This window comes from Falco punctatus (assembly GCF_963210335.1).
Source record: "Falco punctatus genome assembly, chromosome: Z".
Classification (NCBI taxonomy): domain Eukaryota; kingdom Metazoa; phylum Chordata; class Aves; order Falconiformes; family Falconidae; genus Falco; species Falco punctatus.
In genome coordinates, this window is record NC_137586.1 from 1416812 (window position 1) to 1440426 (window position 23615).

General features: G+C 50.3%; 1 protein-coding gene across 27 annotated transcripts in view; it reads left to right on the top strand.

The window, feature by feature from the left end:
- The window catches only part of TCF4 (transcription factor 4), a 239643-nt gene that overhangs the window by 212118 nt on the left and 3910 nt on the right, over positions 1-23615 (top strand). For 18 of the 27 annotated variants that reach the window (XM_080371942.1, XM_080371943.1, XM_080371919.1 and 15 more), the window contains 7 exons: positions 1219-1297; positions 3841-3917; positions 6175-6378; positions 19381-19516; positions 20407-20569; positions 22751-22980; positions 23466-23607. In XM_080371942.1, coding sequence (XP_080228068.1) covers positions 1219-1297; positions 3841-3917; positions 6175-6378; positions 19381-19516; positions 20407-20569; positions 22751-22980; positions 23466-23602 — 1026 coding nt within the window. In that variant the 3' untranslated portion in view covers positions 23603-23607. The remainder of the gene's footprint in view (positions 1-1218; positions 1298-3840; positions 3918-6174; positions 6379-19380; positions 19517-20406; positions 20570-22750; positions 22981-23465; positions 23608-23615) is intronic. The other 9 variants (XM_080371940.1, XM_080371920.1, XM_080371935.1 and 6 more) reach the window with 4 other exon arrangements.

A 23615-nucleotide genomic window follows, 5' to 3' on the forward strand; every position in this document is an offset into this window, starting at 1 on the left:
TGTGAACTTTAATCAGAATTGGACGCCTGGAGTTTACGAAGATGAACAGCAAACGGGAGAGATCTAGTCTCAGAGGTCACCCGTGTGGACGAGATATTGAACAATCAGTGCCAAATGGTGTTTCAAAAGATGGACTTAATTGTAGGGTAGAAGAGAAATGATGAGAGGGGAAGCCTGGTCACACTGCCTGGGTGCTGAGGCGCTGTGTCTGTCAGTCTGGCACACACTGCAGCTCCGAGGGTGAGGGAGGTCTGAGCAGAACCCAGCGGCAGAATGACCTCTGCGTTACCGAGCCATCTGCCGACAGGATTCCATTTGAATTTGCCTCTCCATTTTCTATTTTTCATGGCACTTTCCACCTATTCAGTTCCCGTGGTTGCTGTTAAAGCCAGAAGTTACCACCTCTTACCCAGCTAGCTGGGGTACGGCACCTTTCCAGCATCAAAGCAGGAGGCAACAGTGCTGTGCCCCAGCTATCGCTGTGGTACCAGTTGGCACAGGCTGGCTTTTAATAAGGACCACTATAGTTATTTTCTGGGCAGAGTGGGTTCCATTGAGTTCTCATGAGAGTTAATTTTTTTTTGCATATTCTTCGATGCTTCATTGAAAAAGACGAAAAGTCAGACTCTAGTTTGCCTGAAAGAACCGATACAGTACAGAATCCACTTTCAAGTGGTGCCCTGACAAATGGCACGGGAGCTGAGCGGGGACGCCGCGGGCAGTGGCACTCTCGCCCAGGCACGGGGCACGCGGGGGCTTTCTCGCCAGAGCAGCGGACGAGTACTTGGAGTTGGCTGCTGCAGATTACTTGCTGTGCCAGGGTTTAACGTGCTCCGCTCCCTTCACTTTCTTTTGGCCGTTAAGGGATTTCAGCATAACGAAAAAGCAATTTTCAGGCGTGCTTTAAGGCCTTGTTGAATGACAGTCATTCGTAAAGTAGTCTATGCAATGAAAATGTGTATATCTACCGTAGCAGATCCGTGTGCCAATCAGCAACCATCGCTTAATTGGCTAGTGTCTGTTCCCATCAAAAGGGGTCTGTTGTCTAGCTTCCTGCATCTAATACAGTTTTGTCTTTATAAAAATATTAATATTTGAATAAGAGGCTTTTTAACCTGTCCTGCTTTCATTTAAATGAACTGAATGCATAAGAATTCCATATTTCTTTCTGCATCAGTTTGTGATGGCTTTAGATTAATTCTGTATCATCTTTTAAAGATCTATTCTCCAGATCACACCAACAACAGCTTTTCATCAAATCCTTCAACTCCTGTTGGTTCTCCCCCTTCTCTCTCAGGTATTGTTGTTACAATTCTATTTTACTGAACGTTTCAACCTATTTTTTGGTAGGAGATGCCTAAATGAGCTCCTACGGTACTGGGTGTGAGATGCGCATCCAGCCGGCAGCACCAGGCGGTTCCCGTATTGCTGGGCAAGCACGCGCAGGTGGCTGGTGGCCCCCCAGAGAGGAGCAGAGAGGTGGCCCACACGCTGTATTGCCAGCGCAGAAAGAAGGTCCTTGCAGCTCTCAGGTGGATGCGTTTACAGAAAAGCAGTGGGTTTATGCATCCTTACGCACTCGGGGTCTTGTGGCAGATGGTTTCTGCCCTGCGCAGAGTGCGTCCCCATACCGTGGCCGTGCCCCGTGCAGGGACACCCAAGCCCTCATGGCAGGGTGGCCACACCAGGGACATCTCCTTGTATGTTCCCCCCATCCCCTCCCGGGGCTGAAGCAAACACCTGTTTGATCTATAAAATGTGCCTGGGGACAAACTGAGCCCCTGCAGATCCGGCTGATTCATTTTACACTTTGTTGACAATAATTGCATATTTTAACTAAACCCACTTTACTACTAAAAGCTTAAACGGAAAAGAACCAGAGGCCCAGGGTAGTTCTCATGAGCATCAGGTGCTTTAAACGTTTACCTGAATATATGCAGATTTCTTAAGCCCTGAAAGGTTTCAGCTAGGGGGTTGGGCTTCTCCTGTGCAGCGCCTTGGGGGGGGCCTCCAGGCTTCCCACCCCCTCTTTGAGACAAGGTCACAAGTAAGCAAAGACCCCACGCTCCTCTTTCTGCACGAGCCCTGGATCCTGTTAACCTTGCCGGGAATCCTGAAGGGGAGCCAAGGCGGCCGTGTTTCTTCTCCGTGGGGCACAAGGAGCAGGACAGAGATGGAAGATGCTCCTGGGCTCCTGGTCCCTTATGGCGGTGCCCCAGGCTCGAGACCTCGTAGCAGCTCTGCAACCATGAGAGCCTTGGGAAGGAGGGCTGGGGAGAAGCTGGTGTGAGACCTACCAGGGCAGGATGAGGGCCAGGGGGGCACCACGCCCCCCTCCATCCCGCTTGCCTGTGATGAAGGAGCACCTCCTGGTGGGGTGGCATCCAGCCGACAACTGTCCCCATGCAGCCACCCCTAGCAGGCAATGGAGGGACCACCTTGTCCTGCCATAGCTTGGGGAGGGGTCTCACACCTCAGAAAATAACTTTCTGCCCTTACTTAGCCTGGAGTCGCCCCTGAGGTGTAGCACCCCCAGCACCACGCGTTCCTCCTTCCCGATGGAAGGGGCCGAGGCAAAGAGGAAGATCCCATGCTAGGTGGGGCTGCGTTGTTTTCTGCAGGCTCTACTGGGTAAATAGGGAGAACCAAGTGTCAAAATAAATAAAAATAAGGGGTATAAGTGCATTTCAATAAGAGCTGAAAGTGTTTAGCATGCAAAACACTTTCCCTCAAGGACATCAAGGGCTAGTTAAAAATTATTTCCAAAGTAAAGATTGCTGTTCATTGCTCCATTCGGTGCTGCAGCAAAACTTCAGCTAAAAGCTCCATGGGGACCAGAAAAGGGAAGATCTAAGTTTTAATTAGAACTGACATAATTTTGACACTCAAGAAAAAAAAATCTTAACTCTGAGAACCTAAAAAAAAAATTGCCATGAGTTCCACCCTGGCCTGTCTCCATCCAAGCAAATGCCACTCAACGTAGACGTTAAGATTAAAATTCTAATATTTCCATCTCAAATTTTTAACCCTGTTTTATGAGATCATTCAGAAGATCACCCCTTCCAAAGAGCATTATAAATTGTCCAAGCATTTTGCTATATATATATATGAAAGCTGTTGGGAAAACACTTGAAAAAACCTTTTTTTCCCCTATGTTTGCTTTGTCTCTTTCACGAGGGCAAATTTTTCCTTAGAAAACGCTGCTGGAGCCCAGGAGCCCTTTTCTTCCCGCAGCAGCAGGAGCAGATTTAGAGCAGCGGATACAAAGCAGGCAGCGTTCAGTCAGCCCTTTGGCGGTCTTACCGGGCCAAACCAAATAATCTGCCTGAAGAGAGCGCCAACCTTATCAGCGTCTACGTGAATGTTGTGTGCAGTGCTTTTACTGACTGCTTTTTTTTTAAGATTTTGTAAATTTGAGGGTGGGATGACATCATCGGTGGCACTGAGTGTGTCTCAAAGCCAGGCTCGGAGGACGGGCTGGGCTGGCCTTGGCTGGCGTAGGGGTCCAGCCGCCCTGCAGCCCCCTGCGGCTGTGGCGCTTCTCCTTCCACCACCGAGACATTTCCTTCTCCCGGAGCCTCTCGCAGCTCCAGCTGCCGAATGAATGCAGCCCTGTATGCGGAGGAGCAGCCTGGGGGAACGTTGTGGCCTGCATCTATGTGCTTTGCTACAAAATACCTTTTTTTTTTTTTTCATCCCTGTGTATTTTGGAAGTTCTCCATATGTCTGCTCTATAGTCTATCTGGAATACGGCATTTACATGTCTACAAAACTGTCCAAAAAGTTTGAAAGACATTTTTGTTTGCATAGTTCTAATGGTAATTCCAATTTTACTATTAGCAGGCACAGCTGTTTGGTCTAGAAATGGAGGTCAAGCGTCATCATCTCCCAATTATGAAGGTCCCTTACACTCTTTGGTATGTTTTGATTAGTGACCTCCTCTGCCTCAGTATTTTACTTGCTGTTCTTTCCATTTCTCATCCATTCTTCTCACACAGGTTTTCATTTTGTTAGTGACCGCTATGCCCTCGGACTTGATTTTACCACCTCTAAATTCGTATCCTGGGTGCCCCGTACTCGAGATACGTGATGTGGTGTGAGATGCTGCTGGCCAGGGTCTCCTGTTTCACAGGGGACGTGGTGTTGAAATCTACCGAAAAGGGGAACGAGGACCACAGAAAGAGGGGAGGGGGAGCAGGCAGATGGAGAAGATGGGAGTAGGAAGCCGTGGCGGCTGTCGCGCAGGACAGAGCATCCGTCAGTCCCATGGAGCGAGGGAGGGAGCGTGGCCAACGCGGCAGGGATGGCTGGAGTCCTCTCCCTGGGAAAAGCCAGCTGGCTCAACTTGCCAAGCCAAGCTCATCCTAAATCGCGTGGCAGAGAGGGTTACGGGGATGTCAGTAGGATTTGTTCCTTTTCCTAATGGAAGGATGAAGTCCGAGTTGGAGCTGGCCAAAAGCACGTTAGGACAGAGAAGAACTGTAGAGCCCCATCCTCTGCCTCGCTCTTCTCGGTTGGCTGCTGGTCTCCGGAGGGAATGTAGGGGCTTTCACCAATCGGTGTGAAGTGCCTGATGTATTGTTGGGTGTCAAATAAAACAGCACTAGAGCCTAAACGTTTCCTTAAAATAAAAGCGATGGGATAATTCCCGAGAGCACAGCATTGAACCCCCCTAGTATGGGGCAATGCAGCAGACCCGTTGACTCCATTAGAGGTTTGCCAGAGTCAGGAATTAGTAGGGGCTACTTTTTTTGCCCTTATACAGAATTCCTTCTCATGATGGACCGCGATATTTTCTAGGCTGTCTGTCTTCTGCAGGTTTTTGAGTTCTTTTGGGTTTTGGAGAGCAATGGGTTGGTTAAGAGATTTGATGAAGAGATCCATAAGCTATGCCTAATTATTTTTACAGCTGGGGTTCCCCAGTGCTTGGGGACTGTCCTGTTGAGCTTCCCCCTTTTGTATTTTATTAATAGGCAGACTCCAGGTGCCCAGGTCTGCATGTGGCTTGTGCTGGGGACAGCCAAGGACAGTGGTGGAGCTTGGGGGAAGCAGAACAGGGGTGTGGGGGGCGGTTTCTGCGGACAGCGGGTTGTTCCCAGAGCATGGCATGGAGCATCCTGACGCAGGCACGGGTCCCTCTTTCATGGAGCAGCCAGTGCAACAGGCAAGCTGAAGCCTCGAGTTTGCATTCCCTGCAGCCCATTGCTTCTCATCCTCGCCCTGCCAGCAGCACACCTCGGGGGGAGGTTTTTGGCTTAGGAGCCAGGTATCGGGAGGCAGGAGCTGGGGGGAGCAGTGGTGAGGGTTCTTGATGGCTCTCCCCAGGGCTGTGGGTGGGCTGGCTCTTGGGATGGTTGGAGAAGTGGGGGGCACATGGATGTAGGGACCCCAATGGTATTGCAGCCCTGGGGGGGTGTGGGGGTGCGGGGTGGGAGCAGTTTGGAGCAGCCCTGCACCCCTGGCCCCTTGGGACTGCCCCAGCTGCTAGTCCTTGCTGAATTGCTCATCAGCCATAAGGTGCACAGGTAGGGAGGAGTGTTTATTGCTGCTTTTGCCAGTGAGAAAAGTGGTTGCAGGATGCATACCTGTAGGGAAGAAATTTAGCAGCAAGGGACTGTAGGACCTGGTAGTTTCTCTTTCTGTCTTTGTGTGTGATCCTGGGATTAGATGGGGGGAGGAAAATCCTGGTCAGAGATTGATTACAATTACAGGTATATTTGTTTTCTTTACTTCTACTCTTTTTTTTATTTTTTTATTATTATTTTTTTTTCAAGTATCACTAAAACTTTTCAAAGACATAGAGGGCAACATATGTACTGTAATGATTATGTTCATGAGGAATCATTGAACCTGTTTTGCCCATGAAAATCAAAGCTGTACTCGTGTTAACCATGCTCTCTCCTTCCCCACAATGCTACTCTAAACATTGCCCTAGGGAAACAAAACCACTCCTTTCAGGGGGAAAAAAAAAAAAGGCAAAAAAAAAGCCAAAACCAACCAAAAAAAAAACCCAACCAAAAAAACGCCAGGGGGTTGAGAAGGAAGGACTGGCTGTGTCAGTGACCGTGCCCCAGCGCGCCCCATGCACACCGGCAGCAGCGCCTCGTCCCTGGCGCTGGGCAGCCCTGCGCGCCTGCTGATGCTCTTCCCGCTTTGTTTCTCGCACACAAACAGCAAAGCCGGATCGAGGACCGCCTGGAAAGACTGGACGATGCCATCCACGTGCTGCGCAACCACGCGGTAGGGCCCGCCACCGCCATGCCGGGGGGCCACGCCGACATGCACGGCTTGATAGGGCCGTCGCACAACGGAGCCATGGCCAGTCTGGGCTCCGGCTATGGCACTGGGCTGCTCTCCACCAACCGGCACTCGCTCATGGTAAGCCACGGGACTCGCTGGCAGCTCTGGAACTCCCTGATGGCCAGGGCTTGGGGAGGGCGAAGGGTGGGTGGGTGGGTGTGGGGGTCTGCGAGGGTTGTCAGCTTCTCAGAGGTGTGGTGCACCAGCGCGTGTCGGTGGAGGGCACGGTGCTGCCTTGCCTTGGTGCAGTGCGTGCATGCATGCTGATGACAATGAGTGCCCCCGGGGGTGTTTGTCCCCACGGTGCCCTCAGCCCGGCTGGCACAGCTGCTGTCCCTGGCACCCAGCTGCTGGGCTCAGTGCCCCACCTCGTCAGCCATCCTCGCTAACGTGGCTGACATTGGCTGAGGGCATGGGTGCGTCGAGAAGTCACTGAAATGCACCTTGGGGCCAGGGGCCTGGGGGGCAGCAGCCCCATGGCAGTGGGGCAGGAGCATGCGGTGGGAGCAGCCCCACAGCTGCAGCGCGGGCGTACACCAGCAGGATGAGGTTGGGCTCCCCTGTGCCTTCCCAAGGGTGGTTCATGTGGCTGCACCGCTCCGGTTTACCCTTCTCACAGCTGTTTGGACAGCGGTGCAGACTGGGTGGGTGTGCACGTGCACATGCACGGCTGGGGGCCTGAGGGGAGTCGGAATCCTTGGGGTCATTTATGCTTTTGCTTCCAGGGCAGGTGAACATAAATTCACTGCCCCTCCCCAGGTCCCCGTTTCCAAAAAGAAAACGCTTTCCCTTTTTTGCTTTCAGAAAGTTGTCGGTACTGTTGCGTTTCACTGGGGACCCACCACTTGCTTGGGAAGCTGGGTGCAGTTTGGGGTGTAAGTCTGGGCTTCAGCGTGCAGGGCTGGAGAAGGTGTAAGGACCAGGAGCTCATCCTGTCCTTGTTTTAAACACATGCTTAAAGCTGGGGGAGAAGGTAGGTCGGGGTTAGAGCTGCATGTTTCCCCCGGGATGACATGACCATTCCATGATGCGAAGGAAATATTTTGCAGTTGCTTTCTCTCTTGCAAAGGAAAAGCCTGTCTCCAATCTTTTTCCTTGTTTAATATGTCAGAAAAATAATAAGGCAAAGCACCTAATGCAATGCACGTGAGTCTACAGAAACCTCCAGGTGCCTCGGCAGAAGTTGATGAAGGAGCAGTGGTGCCGCGGGAGCTACGAAGCAGCCCAGGGACGCAGGTGGTGCCGCTGCGCACGTGTGGGGGCAGAGCGGGGTCAGTGCCGTCTTCAGTGGGGTTCAAAAGCCTTTGCTGTTCTCTTTCCGAATCTTATTCCAGTAATAGAGTTGCTTACTCACATGTGGAATGGAGAAAGGGAACAAAGAGTTATCTGGCAGTAGTTTCAGATGGTTCAAGCTATTTAGATTAATTAAGGTGGGGGGATGGGGGTAATATGGGGAAATAGGGCCGTGACAGACCCACGGGCGGCTCGCTGCTGCACGGCTCTGCAGAGGACGAGGCTTGATCCCCTGCTCGCCCCACATATGAAGGGCAAGGCAGGGCAGGTTAGGAGAGAGAATTTCAATTTACCATATACATGTAGGGAGGAGAGCATGTGCCTCTGCTAGAGACACGTGGAAACTTCTCCTCAGTGTGCAAGAATCGCTGGAAACAAGGAAAAAAAGCCCACTGAAATAAAAAGGCAGGTGAGGAAGGGCACTGAAAGCGATGGAGCAGCCGCGGGTGCCACGAGGGTGTGTTGGTCACACACATACGTGTGCGCATACCTTCCCCTGAGCTCTCCTCTGTTTGGGGTTTCCTATCTGAGAAAAGTCTAGTGGAATTAGGAGGAGTTCGAGGACAAACAGCAGCAATGATTGCAAGCAGGGAAGGGTTTTCGTGTGAAGGGGGGTTGAACAGATTGTGGTGATTTTGTTTAGAAAGGAGGTGAATAAGAGGAGGCATAATAGAGGTACACAGAATAATGGACACCATAGAGAAGGTAAATCTCGTTCTCCTATTCATCCTGCCTTATAATTAAAGAACAAGGGGACATTCAGTGAACCTGACAAAAAGAAATACTTTTTCTTCCACACACAATGACCTGTGAAATTCATTGCTCCAAGATGTAATCAAGGCCAAATGTTCAGAAGCATTCCAAATAGGATTAGACATCATATGGAAAATGCAAACATTTAGAGTTGTATTTGACAGGATTCAAACAGGATTCCTCATTTTTTTCACAAGGCAAGTGGGGAAAAAAAGAAAGAAAGAAAGAAAGAAAAACTTTGATGCCGGAGTGTGAGGCAACTGCTAGGGGAAGGAAGGAGCTTCTTCTGGTGGCCAATTATTTGATAATTACCACGTTCCCCGGTCTGGGTGCTGGCGATGCCCCCGTGCTCGGTGCTGTCGTGATAGTTGGTTAGGTGATTATAAAATAATTAGCCTTCAGCGGTATTGAGAGCATGGCTTTATTCAGCGGGGCTGTTCCTGAGCCTGGTGTGATGCTGGGGGACATTCCTAGGCGGCGTGTCCAGCCTGGCTGGTGTCGCTCAGCCGGGGCTGAGCCAAGCCAAGGGCTTTCGGCCGCTCTCCATCCCACGCCGGGGATGGCCCCGCAGCCCCTGGCACGCTCCGTCTCCGGCCAAGGGCACGGTTTTATGTCAAAGCTTGAGTGCTGCCCACTGCCCAGAGCCTTCCACAACTGAGGTCTGCCAACTCGTATGGAAATTAAAATGTCCCAGCCATCTCCTGCTTCCCCCCCTGCTAGAAAAAATGTGATGCTCAGCTCTCCCTCCCCAGCCACCCTCAGCCGAGCAGTTCTCCCCTTCTGACTTGTCCGCACGCGTTGCCCTCAGCTGAAGACTTGCCCATCGTTTCTGTTGCTTCAGGTTATTAAAATGTAACATCAGTCATGGAAGTTAAGCACCTGAAAAAGGAAAATAAGAGGGGGTTTGTTTATGTTTTTATCAGGGCAGCTTTGTGACAGGCTCTGCTCCTCGTTAAATTAAATGTGACTGTAAGTGACTCCGTTGTGGGTGAAATATCATTAAAAGCCACAACTGAGCCTGCGCCATTTGGAAATTAAAAAAAAAAGCAAAGTGTTAACTGAAAATGGTCTGGCAAAAGGCTCTGAGAGGTAAAAAGATGCTTTTTCAGCAGCTCAGCTAAATCCATCTCGTCTCCCCTTCCCCAATAAAATTAGCATGAACCAGACATTGTTTTGCTCTCTGTGGCAGTTGCTGAGAATTCACAAAAGGAAATTCTAGATTGTAATTTAGCTTGGCCTCAGGTAATATGTTAAATACACTTGGGATACATATAATCTAAGATTTTAGTCTGTACAAAGCTATTTTTTCCTCCAGTGTTTAAACAATACTGCTTTTAATGAAGAAATCTGGCTTTATTAAAAGCCAGATCTGTGACTTACAACTGTTTCTGCATATCTGCTCTCAATCAAGAGAAAAGAGTTTTAATTTTTGTAGCTTTGTTAGCTTTGCATATGTTAAACTGATGCAACATGCACCCAGGGCTTCACTTCAGAGGCAGTTTGTTCCATAAATATGTGCTCCTTGCTTAAATACCAGATGTAGGTGAAGTTAGATTTAGACTAAAAAAGCAGCAACAATGAGAAATCGAAGTGCTGCTATCATGCATCTAAAAAAAAATGGTTTTGTATTTTCAGGAATATGTAGGCACCGGCTTTTCCAGGAGAAGTGTGGAGGGATGGGGTCTGGCTCATTTTGTTTGGACTTGGCTAAAGATGCGTGTGGTCAGAGGGAGGTAGCTGGGCAGGAGAAATGGGATGCTTGGAGAGCAGCGCTGCTGTTGCTGCAAACAAGACAGGGACATTTCTCTGAAAAGCCAGTCTGCTGCGTTCCCAGGCAGCATTACTCACTGTCTGAAACTGTAACTTGGGTGAAAGAGTCGGGCCCAGTCATTTCTTTTGGAAAACTGGTATGAATTTTGAACTGAAAACATAAGAACAAAGGAAATAGTTTTTGAGTGGAGTCAGTCTGAAGTTAGCCTTTGACCATTTGATACATTCCACGCTGAAAAGGAAGTTGAAGGGGGAAAAAAATTACAAAAAAAAAAAAATATCAAGGAGGATACTGGTAATGTTTTCCACATTTGAATTTTAATACATGAAACAGGCTATAAAAGGCTGGCCAGCTGCAGTAAATAAAGTAGCAGTGGGAGGTATGGACCGGAAACTTGTCGAGTGCACTGGTGGAAGCGGCTGTGCCCACCGTGCACCTCCGCGTGCTGCCCGAGCGCACCAGAGCCACTGCGGCGCGGTGCAGAGCCTGCATGTCCTGCCTGCGCTGCCTGCCCTGCCTGCGCTGCCTGCGCTGCCTGCGCTGCCTGCCCGCCCTCTCCCTCCTGCAGCAGATGTGTGACTTTTCTCCCCAGACAAAAATAAGGCAGAGATCAGTCAGATGCTGCTGGAAATGGGAATCAAGTGCTCCGGTTTTAATGGAACAAGGCCAGGTTTACAGCTGTGCGGCTGGGAGCAGAGTCCCGCTCCCTGTGCGAACCGTTTGCTGTAGCTGGCCATCTTAAAAGGGATTTCTTATTTTACAGTCCCCAGCTTTTTTAGTCGCCCAGTAAGGAGAGCATTTCAGCATTTCCTAATTTTTAGCAGGCCCCTGGAATTTGCTGATGGCCCTGGTCCGAATTTCCTCTGTGCCGTGAGCAAACTGGCGCACATTCATTCACACCGTGAACAAATACAGTGTGTTTGATACCAGTTTAGCAGCAAACTGTTTTAGCGGCACAAGCCCGGAGGAGCTGCTGGCTCTGCTGCCCCCGCAAACATGCAGCCAGGAGAAGGGCAGCAGGAAAGTCTCAAAAAAGGGCTATTTCTTCTATCGCTGCCCTGGGGTGCAGGAGCTGGGGGGGGGATGCCCTCACAGGGTGTTGGGGCATGGCTTCCTTGGCTGGGCAGGCTGGAGGGCAGGAGTTTGAACATGCAGCATCGCTCCATGTGCCCAGCATCCTCCGCTTGTGCCCCAGCTGCAAAGCTGGGCTGCAGCAGCTGCTGGCCCAAAGCCGGTCCATTTGCAGGGGGTGTTTGGGGGTGGCGGGGCCAGGAAGGGGGGTGGCCCGCTGATGGAGCAAGGGGGATGGATGTTTGGATTTCCCATCCCATCCGGACCTGGGTGCTGCAAGCACGTGTGTGCTCGACGTTACCGCCCTGAGTCGTCCCACTGGGACTGGTGGTGACATTGAAAGTTAAGCACGTGCACGAGCATTTGCTGGGTGGAAAATGTTGTAATTAATTACCATTTTAAAACGAAGACAATGTCCTTTCACCAGGCTCATAAAGCCGGTACAGAACCACCCAGGACACCTGCAAAGAAACTTCTGGGAAGAGGCAGAAGCGGCTTAGAGATGAGGATAACGTCGGGTTTGTTGTCGGGCTGCTCCTAAGGTTTCTGTCTCTGTGAGGGTCGTCAAGGCCGAAGTTTTGGAAGTTGCATGTCAAGATAAAAGTGTGGAGTCTCGGTCGGTTTAATCTGCCCATCTCCATCTCTCAAGGGCATGAGCTAAGTGTGTATTTTCAGCTTTAGCTGTGAATTTCCTGGCTTTCCGCAGTTCCTGTTATTTCAGAGGTTATGCGGATTGAGGGGATTTTAGCATAACATTTCAGACTGAATTGTAGAAAACAGCGTTTCAGTGCAAACTTTTGCACGGGAACCTTAGAAGATGCGTGTTTCTGCTGTAGCGCTGCACGAAGGGGTTGATTAAAATCATTATACACCGGGAACTGGTGTATATTATGTTTAAGATAGCATTTAGAAGCCCTTGGCAGCCTGCGTGCTTCACGTGAGGGCCCACAGGAAGAGAGCGCCTTCATGTGTATGGTTGTGGTTTTTTTTTTACATCCACATTAAATTAACTTATGGAATTTTCCACCCCTAGGAATTAAAGTAGCAGCTCATGAAGTAATTCGGTTATGTCATTCGTATATAAACAAAAAAAGAGTCAAGCGACTTGGCATTATTTGAAAGGCAAAATTCGGCTTTCGCTGTGTCTTAGTATCTTTTTCTCTTCCTAATTTTTAGTGCAGTCGTAGCTGCTGCGTCTGTGGTTTGTTTTGCTTGACTGCGTTTTTGAGCTAGCAGGTATAATATAAACTCAAAAGAACTTGGCAGAATGACCTTACTGGAATGGAGTCTGACATAACAGGCAACAGTGTAGGGGTTTTATATAGCACCGTTTTCTGCCTAATTGGTTGACATTCCTAATGCCATGCAATTACAGCCTTTATCATATTTTGAAATTATTTTGCAGCTATAAAGTTCATTTTGACCAGGAGAGAAACCACTGACCAATATATTAACCGACACCTTTTCAGGAAGGCATTGTCTTCGCACAATGGCCCCATTCATTTCTAACCAGCTAATTAGGCACATGGTTAAGACCCCATTGTATGTGGTTTCCCGGGTTTCATTGCTGCCTGTGAGCTCCACGTGGCTCCCGAGCAGCACCGGGCACACGTGGCTGGCGTTGGCGGAGCTGGAGGTGTGGAGCCGAGGCCACCGGCACGGAGGAAGGCGGCAGCAAGCGTGGCTCAGGCACCTGATGCTCTGGATGCGACCCCCCTCATTCAGCACTGGGTACCAACATCAAGCATCCAGGTTGTGTGGACTTGCTTGCTGCGTGGCTCCCCCCGCTCCCACTCCGGTTCAGTGAAGAAGAGTTAATATTCTTAATCCTGTACTTTAGGACCCTTTATATCTCTGGATTTAGCCAAGACTTAAATGAATAATCATCTCTGTTGGAAAGAAATCGTGAGGATTATTTCAGTGCCTTCCCTCCCAGGGCCATGGCAACCCAATTCTCTCCTTAACGGGTCACAACCGGTTAGTTTCCCTTAAACTACTTGGGTTATCTTCCACAGTGGGCAGGCAAAGCTGGTGGAGCGTGAGGGTGCAGCAGTGAGCTGCTCCTTCAGCGGTGCAGGGCAGCAGGCTGGAAGGAGGCACACGCGCTGCCGGGAGCCCGGCCTCGCCTGGAGACGTGGCACTTGCACTTTTTTTTTCCCTTCATCTTCCTCTTCCCCTTCCTTTTAACGGCAAAGTCCAGCTTTGCCACTCTCGGCTCCATTTAAAAATGGCTTTTGCATACAACTGGCTTAGAAACAGCCCTTTCATAAGATATTTGGCACGCTGCTTAGTACTCAGCACTACTTCTTTTCTGCAGAAAAAAAAAAGGTGAACTTTGCTTTTTTCCTGATTTAATGCCACTCTTAATGTCTTTTTTTTTTTTTAATTAAATCCTTTCTTTTGCTTTTGATCTTATTTATAGCTGAGCCACTGGTCATATGGAAACTATTATTGTATAGCATGGAGATGAAAGACTTTGGTGCAGTTAAATAAGAGTGAATAATTTGGACCAATAATACACACATACAGTGAGAGACCATTTGTTTCAGAGTGCCCTGCGCTGTTCCCTTTTTAATATAGCGAGAGAGGTTTATAAGGGCTTTGCACAAATCTGCTTTCTGTCAGACTTATATATTTTGACAATATTGAACACATGTTAACATGCATCACCTTACAACTTTCTTGCCGCATGTTTTTATTTATCTAATTGGATAACACGAGGTCATCATTTTTAAAAGGACAAAGCATGTTGCTTGTTGCATTTGTTCATGGTATTGGCAAGTTAGGGATAGTATCTTCCTAACCCTCACCTGAAGCTGTGCTCCAGGCTAGAGAGGATAGTTTTCCCTTCGTATTTAGAAAGTTGACAGTGGTTGTGAGGGCTGCCGCTCAGCATGAGAGGGGTTAACTGTAAGGAAAGGGGTGCAACGCTCATAACTTCATAGGAAACCTTGCCCCATTTTTTACGGCTTATGCCTGCTCCTTACCGTGCCCGGCCTTCACATGCCCATTGTGAGCAATAAAAGAAACCTTTGTATGACCATCCCTTACCAGTGCTCGGGATTCACTCGTGGGCCAGGTAGCGGAGGGCGAAGTTCCACCGTCATGTGCGGGACCGAGAGGCAGGGGGAGAATCTGGGGCAGTTCAGGAGGGAACGCAGCGCTTGGGGGCTGCTGGCCGTGCTTGGGAATTCATGGGGAGGGGCGGTTCAAGGTACCAAAACTGCTTTCCCCATCACTGGAGGTCTTATCACCGCATGGACACATTTTCTCTTGAAGTTTACGGAAAACTGAGCACCTTGCTGGTATGTGCATAGTAGCAGGTGACCCACATGTGCCGTGGCACACAGAGGTGGGTGATGTGGGATGGGCAGCTGGTGCCCTGGCTCTGCCGTGCATCCCAGACCCCCTGTTCCTCCTAGACCTTGGTTCCTCATGGCCCCCCTGTTCTCCTGGCCCCCTGTTGCTCCTGCCCCCCCCCGTTCCCTGCCCCCCCGTTCCTTCTATCCCCCCATTCCCCCTGGCCTCCATGGCAGTGGCTGGGAAGGCACACATGGAGAGCAGGGTTTTACTCCTGGAGAGGGTGATCTGTACATCCTCAGGATGCTGGGGAGACTCTGCTGCTACAGAAAAAAGCATGATTGCTGTGTAGGGAAGGGAGAGGAGAGCCTGCCCCGTCCTGGGGGGCTGCCGGTCCCCCTGCTGTCACAGCTCCCATCCAGCCTGCAGCAGCATGGGGCTGGCTTAGCTCAGCTCGGAGGGCACTTCTCTGGGGGGTAATATTAATCAGCGTTACTTAACTGCCAAATTCAATGCAGTACCTCTTGAGGCTGATGAAACAAGCAGCTTAGCAGAATAGTTACTTTCTAAAAAGGGAAAAAGGCACTTTGTGGAACAAAGGTGAAGCTGTGACTTCTTCTCCGGCATCCAAGCATCTCATTCTATAGCTGGGTTAATTGCAGGTATACATCTCCATCATGAAATGCTGAGTATTAAAGAATTTCCACGTATTCTTTTAGAACAGGTTCCCATTCATGACAAATGTGTAGATCGTGCAGGTAATCCACAATAGATACAGACTAGCATAACCAGAAAAAACTGATGTTTGTACTGAGTACCTGTTAGTTTATATAAAAATGAAAATGCAAAGGTAAGAGAAGACAAGATCTAGCTTTCTTCCTGCTGTTGAACTTTTTAAAATGCCGTAAAAAAAACAATGCAAGCGTGAATTCAGGCACCATCCATCCAGGCTTTCATGCCGTGCCCATCAGCCTAGGATGTGTGTGCCTCCAAGGAAACCTGTGCTGGAAAGTCTGCAGAACAATTTTGATCCTTGCCTCTGGGATCAGCCTTCTCTGTACCAGTATTTATTTATCTTCCAGAAGCCTTTTTAACCTTAGTAGCCAAAAACCCACAGGACTGGAGCTTCTCATGCTCTTTCCGTTTGGCTAAATTCTCTCAAGCAGGCTGTACTTCACAGAGGAGGATGTGCACGTGTGCTGGGGTCCCTGTGTGCACCTGGAATGGTGATTGCAAAGGGGAAGTTAAGGCAGAGACTTGCACATCAGTAACAGAGCCTACTTACACCTCTCCTGAGCATTTTAGGATTTGTTCTTTGTTGGGTTTTTTTCCACTCCAGTCTGCTGAGTGCCACAGTAGAGGGCTGTTTAAAGAGATGGAAATAAATAAAATATTAATAGAACTTCAAAGTGAGTTTGATTCTCTAAAGATAAGTATTATTTATACTCCCGGGCTGGGGGGAATGATCCATATCTTCGCTCCACCTCGGGGCAGAGCTGTTGTTTCTGTAACAGACAAACCAGCAGCACTGCTGGCTGCGGAGGGAGGGGGAGGCAGCGCAGCATCTCCTGTGGCCCCGGCAGCGCCGGGAGCTGCCCACACCCCTGGCAGGCAGTGCTGCTTTCCACCCCTCACATCTTACACGGGGTGGGCTTTATCTCAGTGAGGCGCATCCCTGGGCAGAGGGTGGGTTTCAGCCACATCTGGGCTCTTGAAGGTCCTGGGCTCCTGGTCGTTGGGTGGAAAACCCTGATGGTCTTTAGAGCAGAAAAGGAAATGATGGTTGATGAGGAAAGTAAATGGCCAGCCCATTGTAGGGGACATGCGAGACCTGAAGCTGGCTGTCAAAGTGGGTGGTTGGCTCCCCATGCAGGACAGAGCATCCCATGGTCAGTGGAGATGTGGTGGCGTGGTAGAAAACGCAGTGCTGCCTGAAACCACTCCCTGTAGTCTTCTGCTCATGGTATGAGTTGGGTTTGACCTTTTTTGGCTATAGATACGTGTGTGTGCACATACGCACGCACGCATAAAGGTACTTATAGCCTGGTGGAGTTGGAGTCTTGCTCTGTCTCAGAAGATGCCCTGTGTGTGGGCAATGAAGTGACTGGGCTGCCTCAATCTTCTTGCAAGTGGTTAAAGCTGGAAAAATAGATTGTCCAGGAAAACACTATGGAAAGGCTGTTGCAAGGCGGTGGTTTGTGTAGCTGTAGAGTTGGAAAGCGTCGGTGCTTTGGAGCAGCCCCCTCGCTGTGGCACGGGGAGGGTTGCGGCTGGGAGGAGGCTGCAGACCCAGCTCCATCCCATCCCAGGGTGCCTGCCTCCCACCTGGAGAAAGGGGAAGATGCGCTTGAAGTCAATCCGGGTGGCTAAAAAATCGTCTGTCCTTTGTGTCGGGGTAGCCATAGGTTGGACTTGCTCACCAGGCAATCCTGGAATGTGCCAGCTGGCAGGACGGAAAGCTGCAGATCTCAACAAGTGAGATTAATCACATAGTGGGTTGTGAAACAGAATAAAAGAATGGATGGGTTTTATCATCCAGTTGTGAGATGTAACACAGGCAGTTACCTTCCAGAACGTAAAGGAGAGGAAATGTGAGGAAATTGTAAATTTTTAGAACATAAATATTTTAAAAATATAAATTTATTTTAAAATGCTAAAAATAGAAACAAAACTTTGTGTCAGTATGACAGCAGTAAAGTGGTGGTGACTTCATGGCACAGGTTACAAACTCTCCAGATCATTAGCTTTCCATCATTACTACGTCTGCTTCTTAAAACAGGGCGTAGTCCTCAGGAAGTCAGGCTGAATAATCATGGTAACCAGGTCGTCCTCTGCAAGCTGGACCACACAGCCGGAGGCATCCCATGATGGGATGCTGGCCACCTCGGGGTCTGTCTCTGCTCAAGGCAGGGAGGGACCCAGGGGGGCTCACAGGAGCAGGGGGTGGGGGACCCAGAGTGAGACATGGCATCTGCCACTGCGCCTCTGCAGCTTCCAGCCACTCTCAGGAGCTCCGCTGGAAGGGTGGGGGTGGTTTGCCAACCAGAAGTGGTGTCATGCGTGTCTTTGTCTTCATCAGCTTCAAGAGTAAATGGGGTTTGTCTTTCATAGAATCGCAGGAAAGTATAGATCAGAGGGGGCTCATGGAGGTGCCTGGGATGAAGCTCCTGATCACGTTCAAGCCAGCTTTGGAATTAGGTCCAGCTTTGGAGTTAGGTCCAGCTTTGGGGGTAGGTCTGGCTTTGGAGTCAGGTCCAGCTCCCGAGCAAGGTTGGTTGCCCTGGGTCCTGTCCCACTGGGCTGGTGGCGCTGGGGACGGGGAAGGACAGCCTGTTTCACTGGGTGCTTACTGCCATAGGTGCGGGGAGAAGATACTTTTTCTCCTCGGAAGGCCGCCAGCAGGAGCTCCTGGTGCTTTCTGCAGTAAGGTTTGAGGAAGTGGAACTGCTGGGCTCCAAGTGCCCTGTAACATCCGATCGTCCCTTCAAACCGAATAATGCTGGTTCCACTCTTCTCTTAGCAGCTCATGTTTTAAAATTTCAAACGTCTCAACAAAGAGAGAGTTTTTTTCTCTGTTAATGTTACACTTGCTTTCGGTTATTTGCATTTCGTCGAGTAGTAAAAGATTTTCTCAAGTTCCCCTTGGCAGGGTTCCCTTTTATGTTTCTTACTGCCGTCTCGCCTTGCTGCTAACAATTATCCTGCATTATCTTGTAAGGCTGATTAGAAACATCCCTCCATCTTTTTATCTGCCCAAGTACTTACTTTTTGAGAATAAAAGAGCGATTTACAGTTCTGCGCTGTGTTTCTCGCCCGTTGGACTGGGGTGTCCAGGGGTGCTCCCTGGAGGAGGTGGGATGCTGAGTATCCCGTGCAGAGGGGTGGCTGTCCCTGCACGTGAGTGCCCCTCGGTCCCTCTCCGCCTTGGAGTGCAACCAGCCAGAGCTGCCACACAGGACTGGGGAGGCAGTGCCAGCATTACCGCTCTGGGTGCTTCTATATCAAAGCAACGTCTGACAGTTTTGCTCTTCAGATGCTTAACTCTTCTTGGCGGTCTCCTGTATTTAATGAAGGAGCAACCCTGCTCCACAGAGGGTGTCTTTGAGCCACGTAGAGAGGAAAGAACGGATGCGTTTCCATCACGCCCATGCTGTCAGCTCTGATGATGGCATTACTGGAGTGTTTAATAAAACCTTTATTGGTGTATTACCCAGAATCACAGCGTTGGCAGGGATGGTGCCTCTTCGGGTTTGGGACTCAGTGGTTAATGAAATACAGTGAGCACTAATTTGGACGGGACTTCTCGTTTTGGAAAGGCAGGTGACACGTTATTATGTTTGGGGGGAGCGGGAGCCATGCCGCTCACTGTCGCAGCTCATGCTGTCAGAGGCTTAGCTGGCATTACGGGGAAAAAAATGGCAGGCCTGTGAATCTGATCCCCTGAAATGAAAGTCGAATGCCAAATTGAAATTCCTGCAGGATTTCCGATAGCAATGGGGGAATTGAGAAGCCCACAATTAAGCATATGGGCATTAAGATAATTGTCAGATCTGTTGGCGGACATGATAGAAGACAGATGGGTAGGAATCAGTGCGCTCGGCTGCAGCACCCTGGGAGACAATTTGACATTTTACCTGCCTGAGCTGCTCTGCCGTGTTTGTCACGAGGCGTGCGGCACAGCATCCTCCGGGGCGGCCTGCGCGCTATGCGCCATGCGCTGTGCACCACGCGCTCTGCGCTGCGCCTGCACGGGCCATCTGCGCCCTCTAGTGAAACACAGCCCGGTGCCATGCCTCGCCGTCCCCATCCCTCTCCTGGGGTCCCCCGGGCTCGGGGCTGGGCCACTGTCTGGCACCGCACAGCCTCACCGACGCCTTTCCCCTCGCCGGCAGGTCGGAGCGCACCGCGAGGATGGGGTCAGCCTCCGCGGGAGCCACTCGCTGGTGCCAAACCAGGTCCCCGTCCCCCAGCTGCCCGTCCAGTCCGCCACGTCCCCGGATCTGAACCCGCCCCAGGACCCATACAGGGGTGAGTACCGCCTGCCTGGGAAGTCCACCCCAGCACGCAGCATCCCCAGGCACGTGTCCGGGAGGGCGGTGAGCCAGGATAGGGTGTCTGAGCTTCTGGTGACAGGTATGCTGGAGTCCGCAGGGCATGGCGGGGAGAGCAGGGCAGAGCCTGTTTGCTCACTCAGCTCTGCTCCCTGAAATGCTCCACTTAGTCCAAGTAGAAGCGTGCAAGCACCTTCCCTCTGGACAGCGAGGTTTGGTGCCAGGGCTGCTTTAAGCAGCAGAATGAAGAGTGTGGAAGACACTGCAGATACGCATCAGGAAGCCGTGAGTTTCAGGTGAGGCTCAGACTCCCGGGTTTTCCACCGCCTTTACAGTTCTGCCTGCAGGAAGGATGGCACCAGAGTGCCTCTCCTTGGCTTGCAAGATGTGTTGGACTGTTCTAAGCCTCTCAGGCTGCTCAGGGTTGTTGTCAAGCAGGCCTGGAGCTACCTGAACCCAGCGGGCAGTAGGGTTTGTTGTTATTCCTACAGGCAGCTGATCTTCCCAGTAAAGCAAGGAAGAGCAAGCCCAAATTATTACGATGCCTGACAAGGTCCTGCTCATTCATTGCAGCCAAGGTGTTCTGATTATTCTATGAGAATAACATATTTCAGATTATTTTTTCAAGAGGAAGGAGAAGTTACCTAGTGATTGAAGGACAGGAGTAGCAGCTAGGCATCCTGTACCCCCTTCCACCGAGCAGAGGCAGACCCCAAAGCTAGGGCTGAAACCCGTGTTGAGGAGCTGCTGCCCACGTGCCCGGCTCTGCAGCAGCCAGGGGTCTCGCGAGGCCACGGGACGCAGACCCAGAGCGTTAGGTGATGGCTTAAGGGCTGCTTGACAGCTCATCCATGTGTTTTCTCACAGGCATGCCAACCGGACTGCAAGGGCAGAGCGTCTCTTCGGGGAGCTCCGAAATCAAATCTGACGACGAGGGAGACGAGAACCTCCAGGACACAAAGTCTTCTGAGGACAAGAAACTAGAGGATGACAAGAAGGATATCAAATCAATTACTAGGTCAAGATCTAGGTAACAGTATATAATAGTGTCGCTTCATTTAATTCCTTTACTGGATTTTGATGAAGTGAACAGAACAGGAGGAAACCATGAGGTTTTTTCCTGACAGGTAAAAGCACAGCCTAAGTGGAACGGCATGGCTGTTCTGGCAGTACCGAGTGCCTTTCTGGTACCTGTACTCCAGGACGTCCTCAAATTTGAACAATTCACAAATTTGGACACTGAGCGAGTTCTCCGCAATCTATAAAGAAATTGCGTTACGCTAAAATGTATGAATTAGGCTGTTATTCCTCTCTGCCTACGCTTGCAAATTGGAATACAGTATGGATTTCCATCTCTTTAAAAATGTGCCTAATTGCTGGTCACACCTGCGTCTGAACTAACAAACCATATGCTTTTCCATTGCCTCCGAAATGAATTTGTCATTCCCAGTCCTCAGTTTCTGTACATCTCCAGGGCTGTCTAGGTTGAAGCGGAGGGTGTAGAGGGCTTTGCTTGTTCAGCATATTCTTTATACATTTTGGGAAAGTGTTAGTGAAGTCGTAGCTGGATTTTATCATCTGGGGACTCATGCCCATGGTGAGCCTGAATGATGCCGATGGGTGCTGCAGATGCAAACCCAAGCGAGGGGCAGGCTTTACTCCTGTCCCTGAATTTCTCTCCCTGAATTGCATTTCACCTGCCTTGCCTGCGTGTCACCGCCCGGCTCAGGGTGCAGCTCAGGGCTGCTGACACCCTTCATCATCAGTTCAGTCCCAAGCTACTCAAAAAAAATCCCAACAAAGCTGAAATCCAGGTGTGGCCCTGCTATGTTTGGGGGATTTTTTTAAGGATGGAGCAGCAGTGTCCTTCTGCCTTTTCTCCTTCCATGTCTGGTTCTCTGTACAAGCCCCGAGCAGAGGTAAGGAGCGCCCGAGCAGATGTGCTGCCCCGAGAGAGCACCGAGACTCAGACCTCTCTGGCCGGCGCTCACCAGTGTTTAAAATGTTAATTACACTCACATCTCTTACAACTGGAGAAAATATATGACACTCGAGATTTCTCTGAATAAATGTGTTGAAGGAACCATATGTATAAGTGAGGCTTTCATGTGCATTTACAATATGGTAAGAAGAAAGCACCTTTATGCTGGTGTGAGGTGATCATAGTTCTTGTTAATTCAACAAATACGCTGTCGCTTATGGTAATTTATATGTGCTTTGAAGCTTTTGTAGGCTAACAGTTTTGCTTTTAACATGCTTGCAGTTTTAAAAGGTTACTCCTGGTATTTAGTTATATGTCTAAATCCATGTTGTTAGGGCTGCTGAAAATTTATTACTGCATTTGCATAACCAATTCAAATTATATAGTGCTAGTGACTCACCAGTGGATGTGTTTTCAATTTAAAATCATCATTTTATCCTGTTAGAAGGCAGTTTTCTTGCAGAATGGGTGCAGAAATTCACCGTAAGGCTCTTTGCAGCCATAAGTTACTTCCGTGGCTCTTTGCCCACAGGCATTTCGATGCCCCGTGCTTGGTGCATGGCCTGGGGTGCTGCCCCAGTGGCTGCCACTGCTGGGGAGGCTGGTGGGGCCTCACCCTCAGCGGTGGAGAAAGTGGCTTCCAAAACCCAAACAATGGTCTGCTGTGAAGGGAGCGTGCAAAGGCTCGGCTGCTTCCTGGCTTGGAAGCTGCTGCTGAGGGGCTGGAGCCCATGGGACTCAGGTGCCGGCACTGGCGCAAGACGGGGAGGTCCCCTCGCTGGCCAGGGGCAAGCTTCTCGCTCCCAGGGCAAGCCCACAACAGCAAAGGTGGGAGCAGTGCAGGGAGCCACCAGCGTGTCCTCTGGGGTTAAAGGCCGACGATAAAGTGGAGCTCTGCCACGATTTAAAATGCTGCAGTATTGGCCACGATAAAAGATGTTACTGGGGGGGGGGGGTCGGAAAGAGCTGTATTTTTGCTTCTTTAAAATACCAGTCCTTTAAAATACGAGTCCTTTAAAATGTAAGTCCTGCCTTGGAGGTTGTAAAGGTTCGTTACAAACCAAGGCTTTACTCAGTGTAAAACGGAAGGGGGCTGGATTTTGCAGAGGCTGGGTGGAAGGGGAGCAGCAAATAAGCATGGCCCTGGCTTTGGACAAAGTCTGCTGAACATCTTTGCCCTACTTAATTTTCCACATCATTAGAAAATGATGTATTCCTTTTGTCTCCCAGCAATAATGATGACGAAGACCTGACACCGGAGCAGAAGGCCGAGAGGGAAAAGGAAAGGAGAATGGCCAACAATGCTCGGGAACGCCTGCGTGTCCGTGACATCAACGAGGCTTTCAAGGAGTTGGGCCGGATGGTGCAGCTCCACCTGAAGAGTGACAAGCCCCAGACCAAGCTCCTGATTTTACACCAGGCTGTGGCCGTCATCCTCAGCTTAGAGCAGCAAGTCAGAGGTCAGTGTGCCATCAGCTGTCCTTACAGCCTCCTGGGCTTCAGCCATGCCAAAGGCACCGCTGGGGTCGGGAGGAGCCTGGCCAGGGGCGCCAGGGGCCGGGGAGGGAGGCAGGACCGAGCCCTTGGCACCCAGAGCTGGCGGGCTCCTCTGAGCACCCGCGGTGCCCGTGTTCCCTTGAGGCTGTGGCAGTAGGGATCTGCCATAGGTCCTCGGCAGCCTCAGCACGTTTTCCGTTCTCCGGCAAGACTCGGATTCAATCTGGAGCTCGGCCGCTCCTCAGCAGAGCCTAAACCCAGAGGTATGGGCAGAGCTTGTGCGTGGAGCCACGGTGCCTTTCGGCACTTGGCCTGACCAAGCCATCTCCACCGCCTCGGCCCGCGGCCGGAGCAAGTAGCTGCGGCTCGTTATTTTAAATGCAATGAACAGACCAATGCGGTATCAAAATGTGGATATTTGAGCTCGCCTTTTGCTTCAATTCGACAGAAAGAAATCTGAATCCTAAAGCAGCGTGTCTGAAAAGAAGGGAAGAAGAGAAAGTATCTTCAGATCCTCCTCCGCTGTCACTGGCAGGACCCCACCCCGGGATGGGAGATGCCTCCAACCACATGGGACAGATGTAAAAAAGGCAAGTTG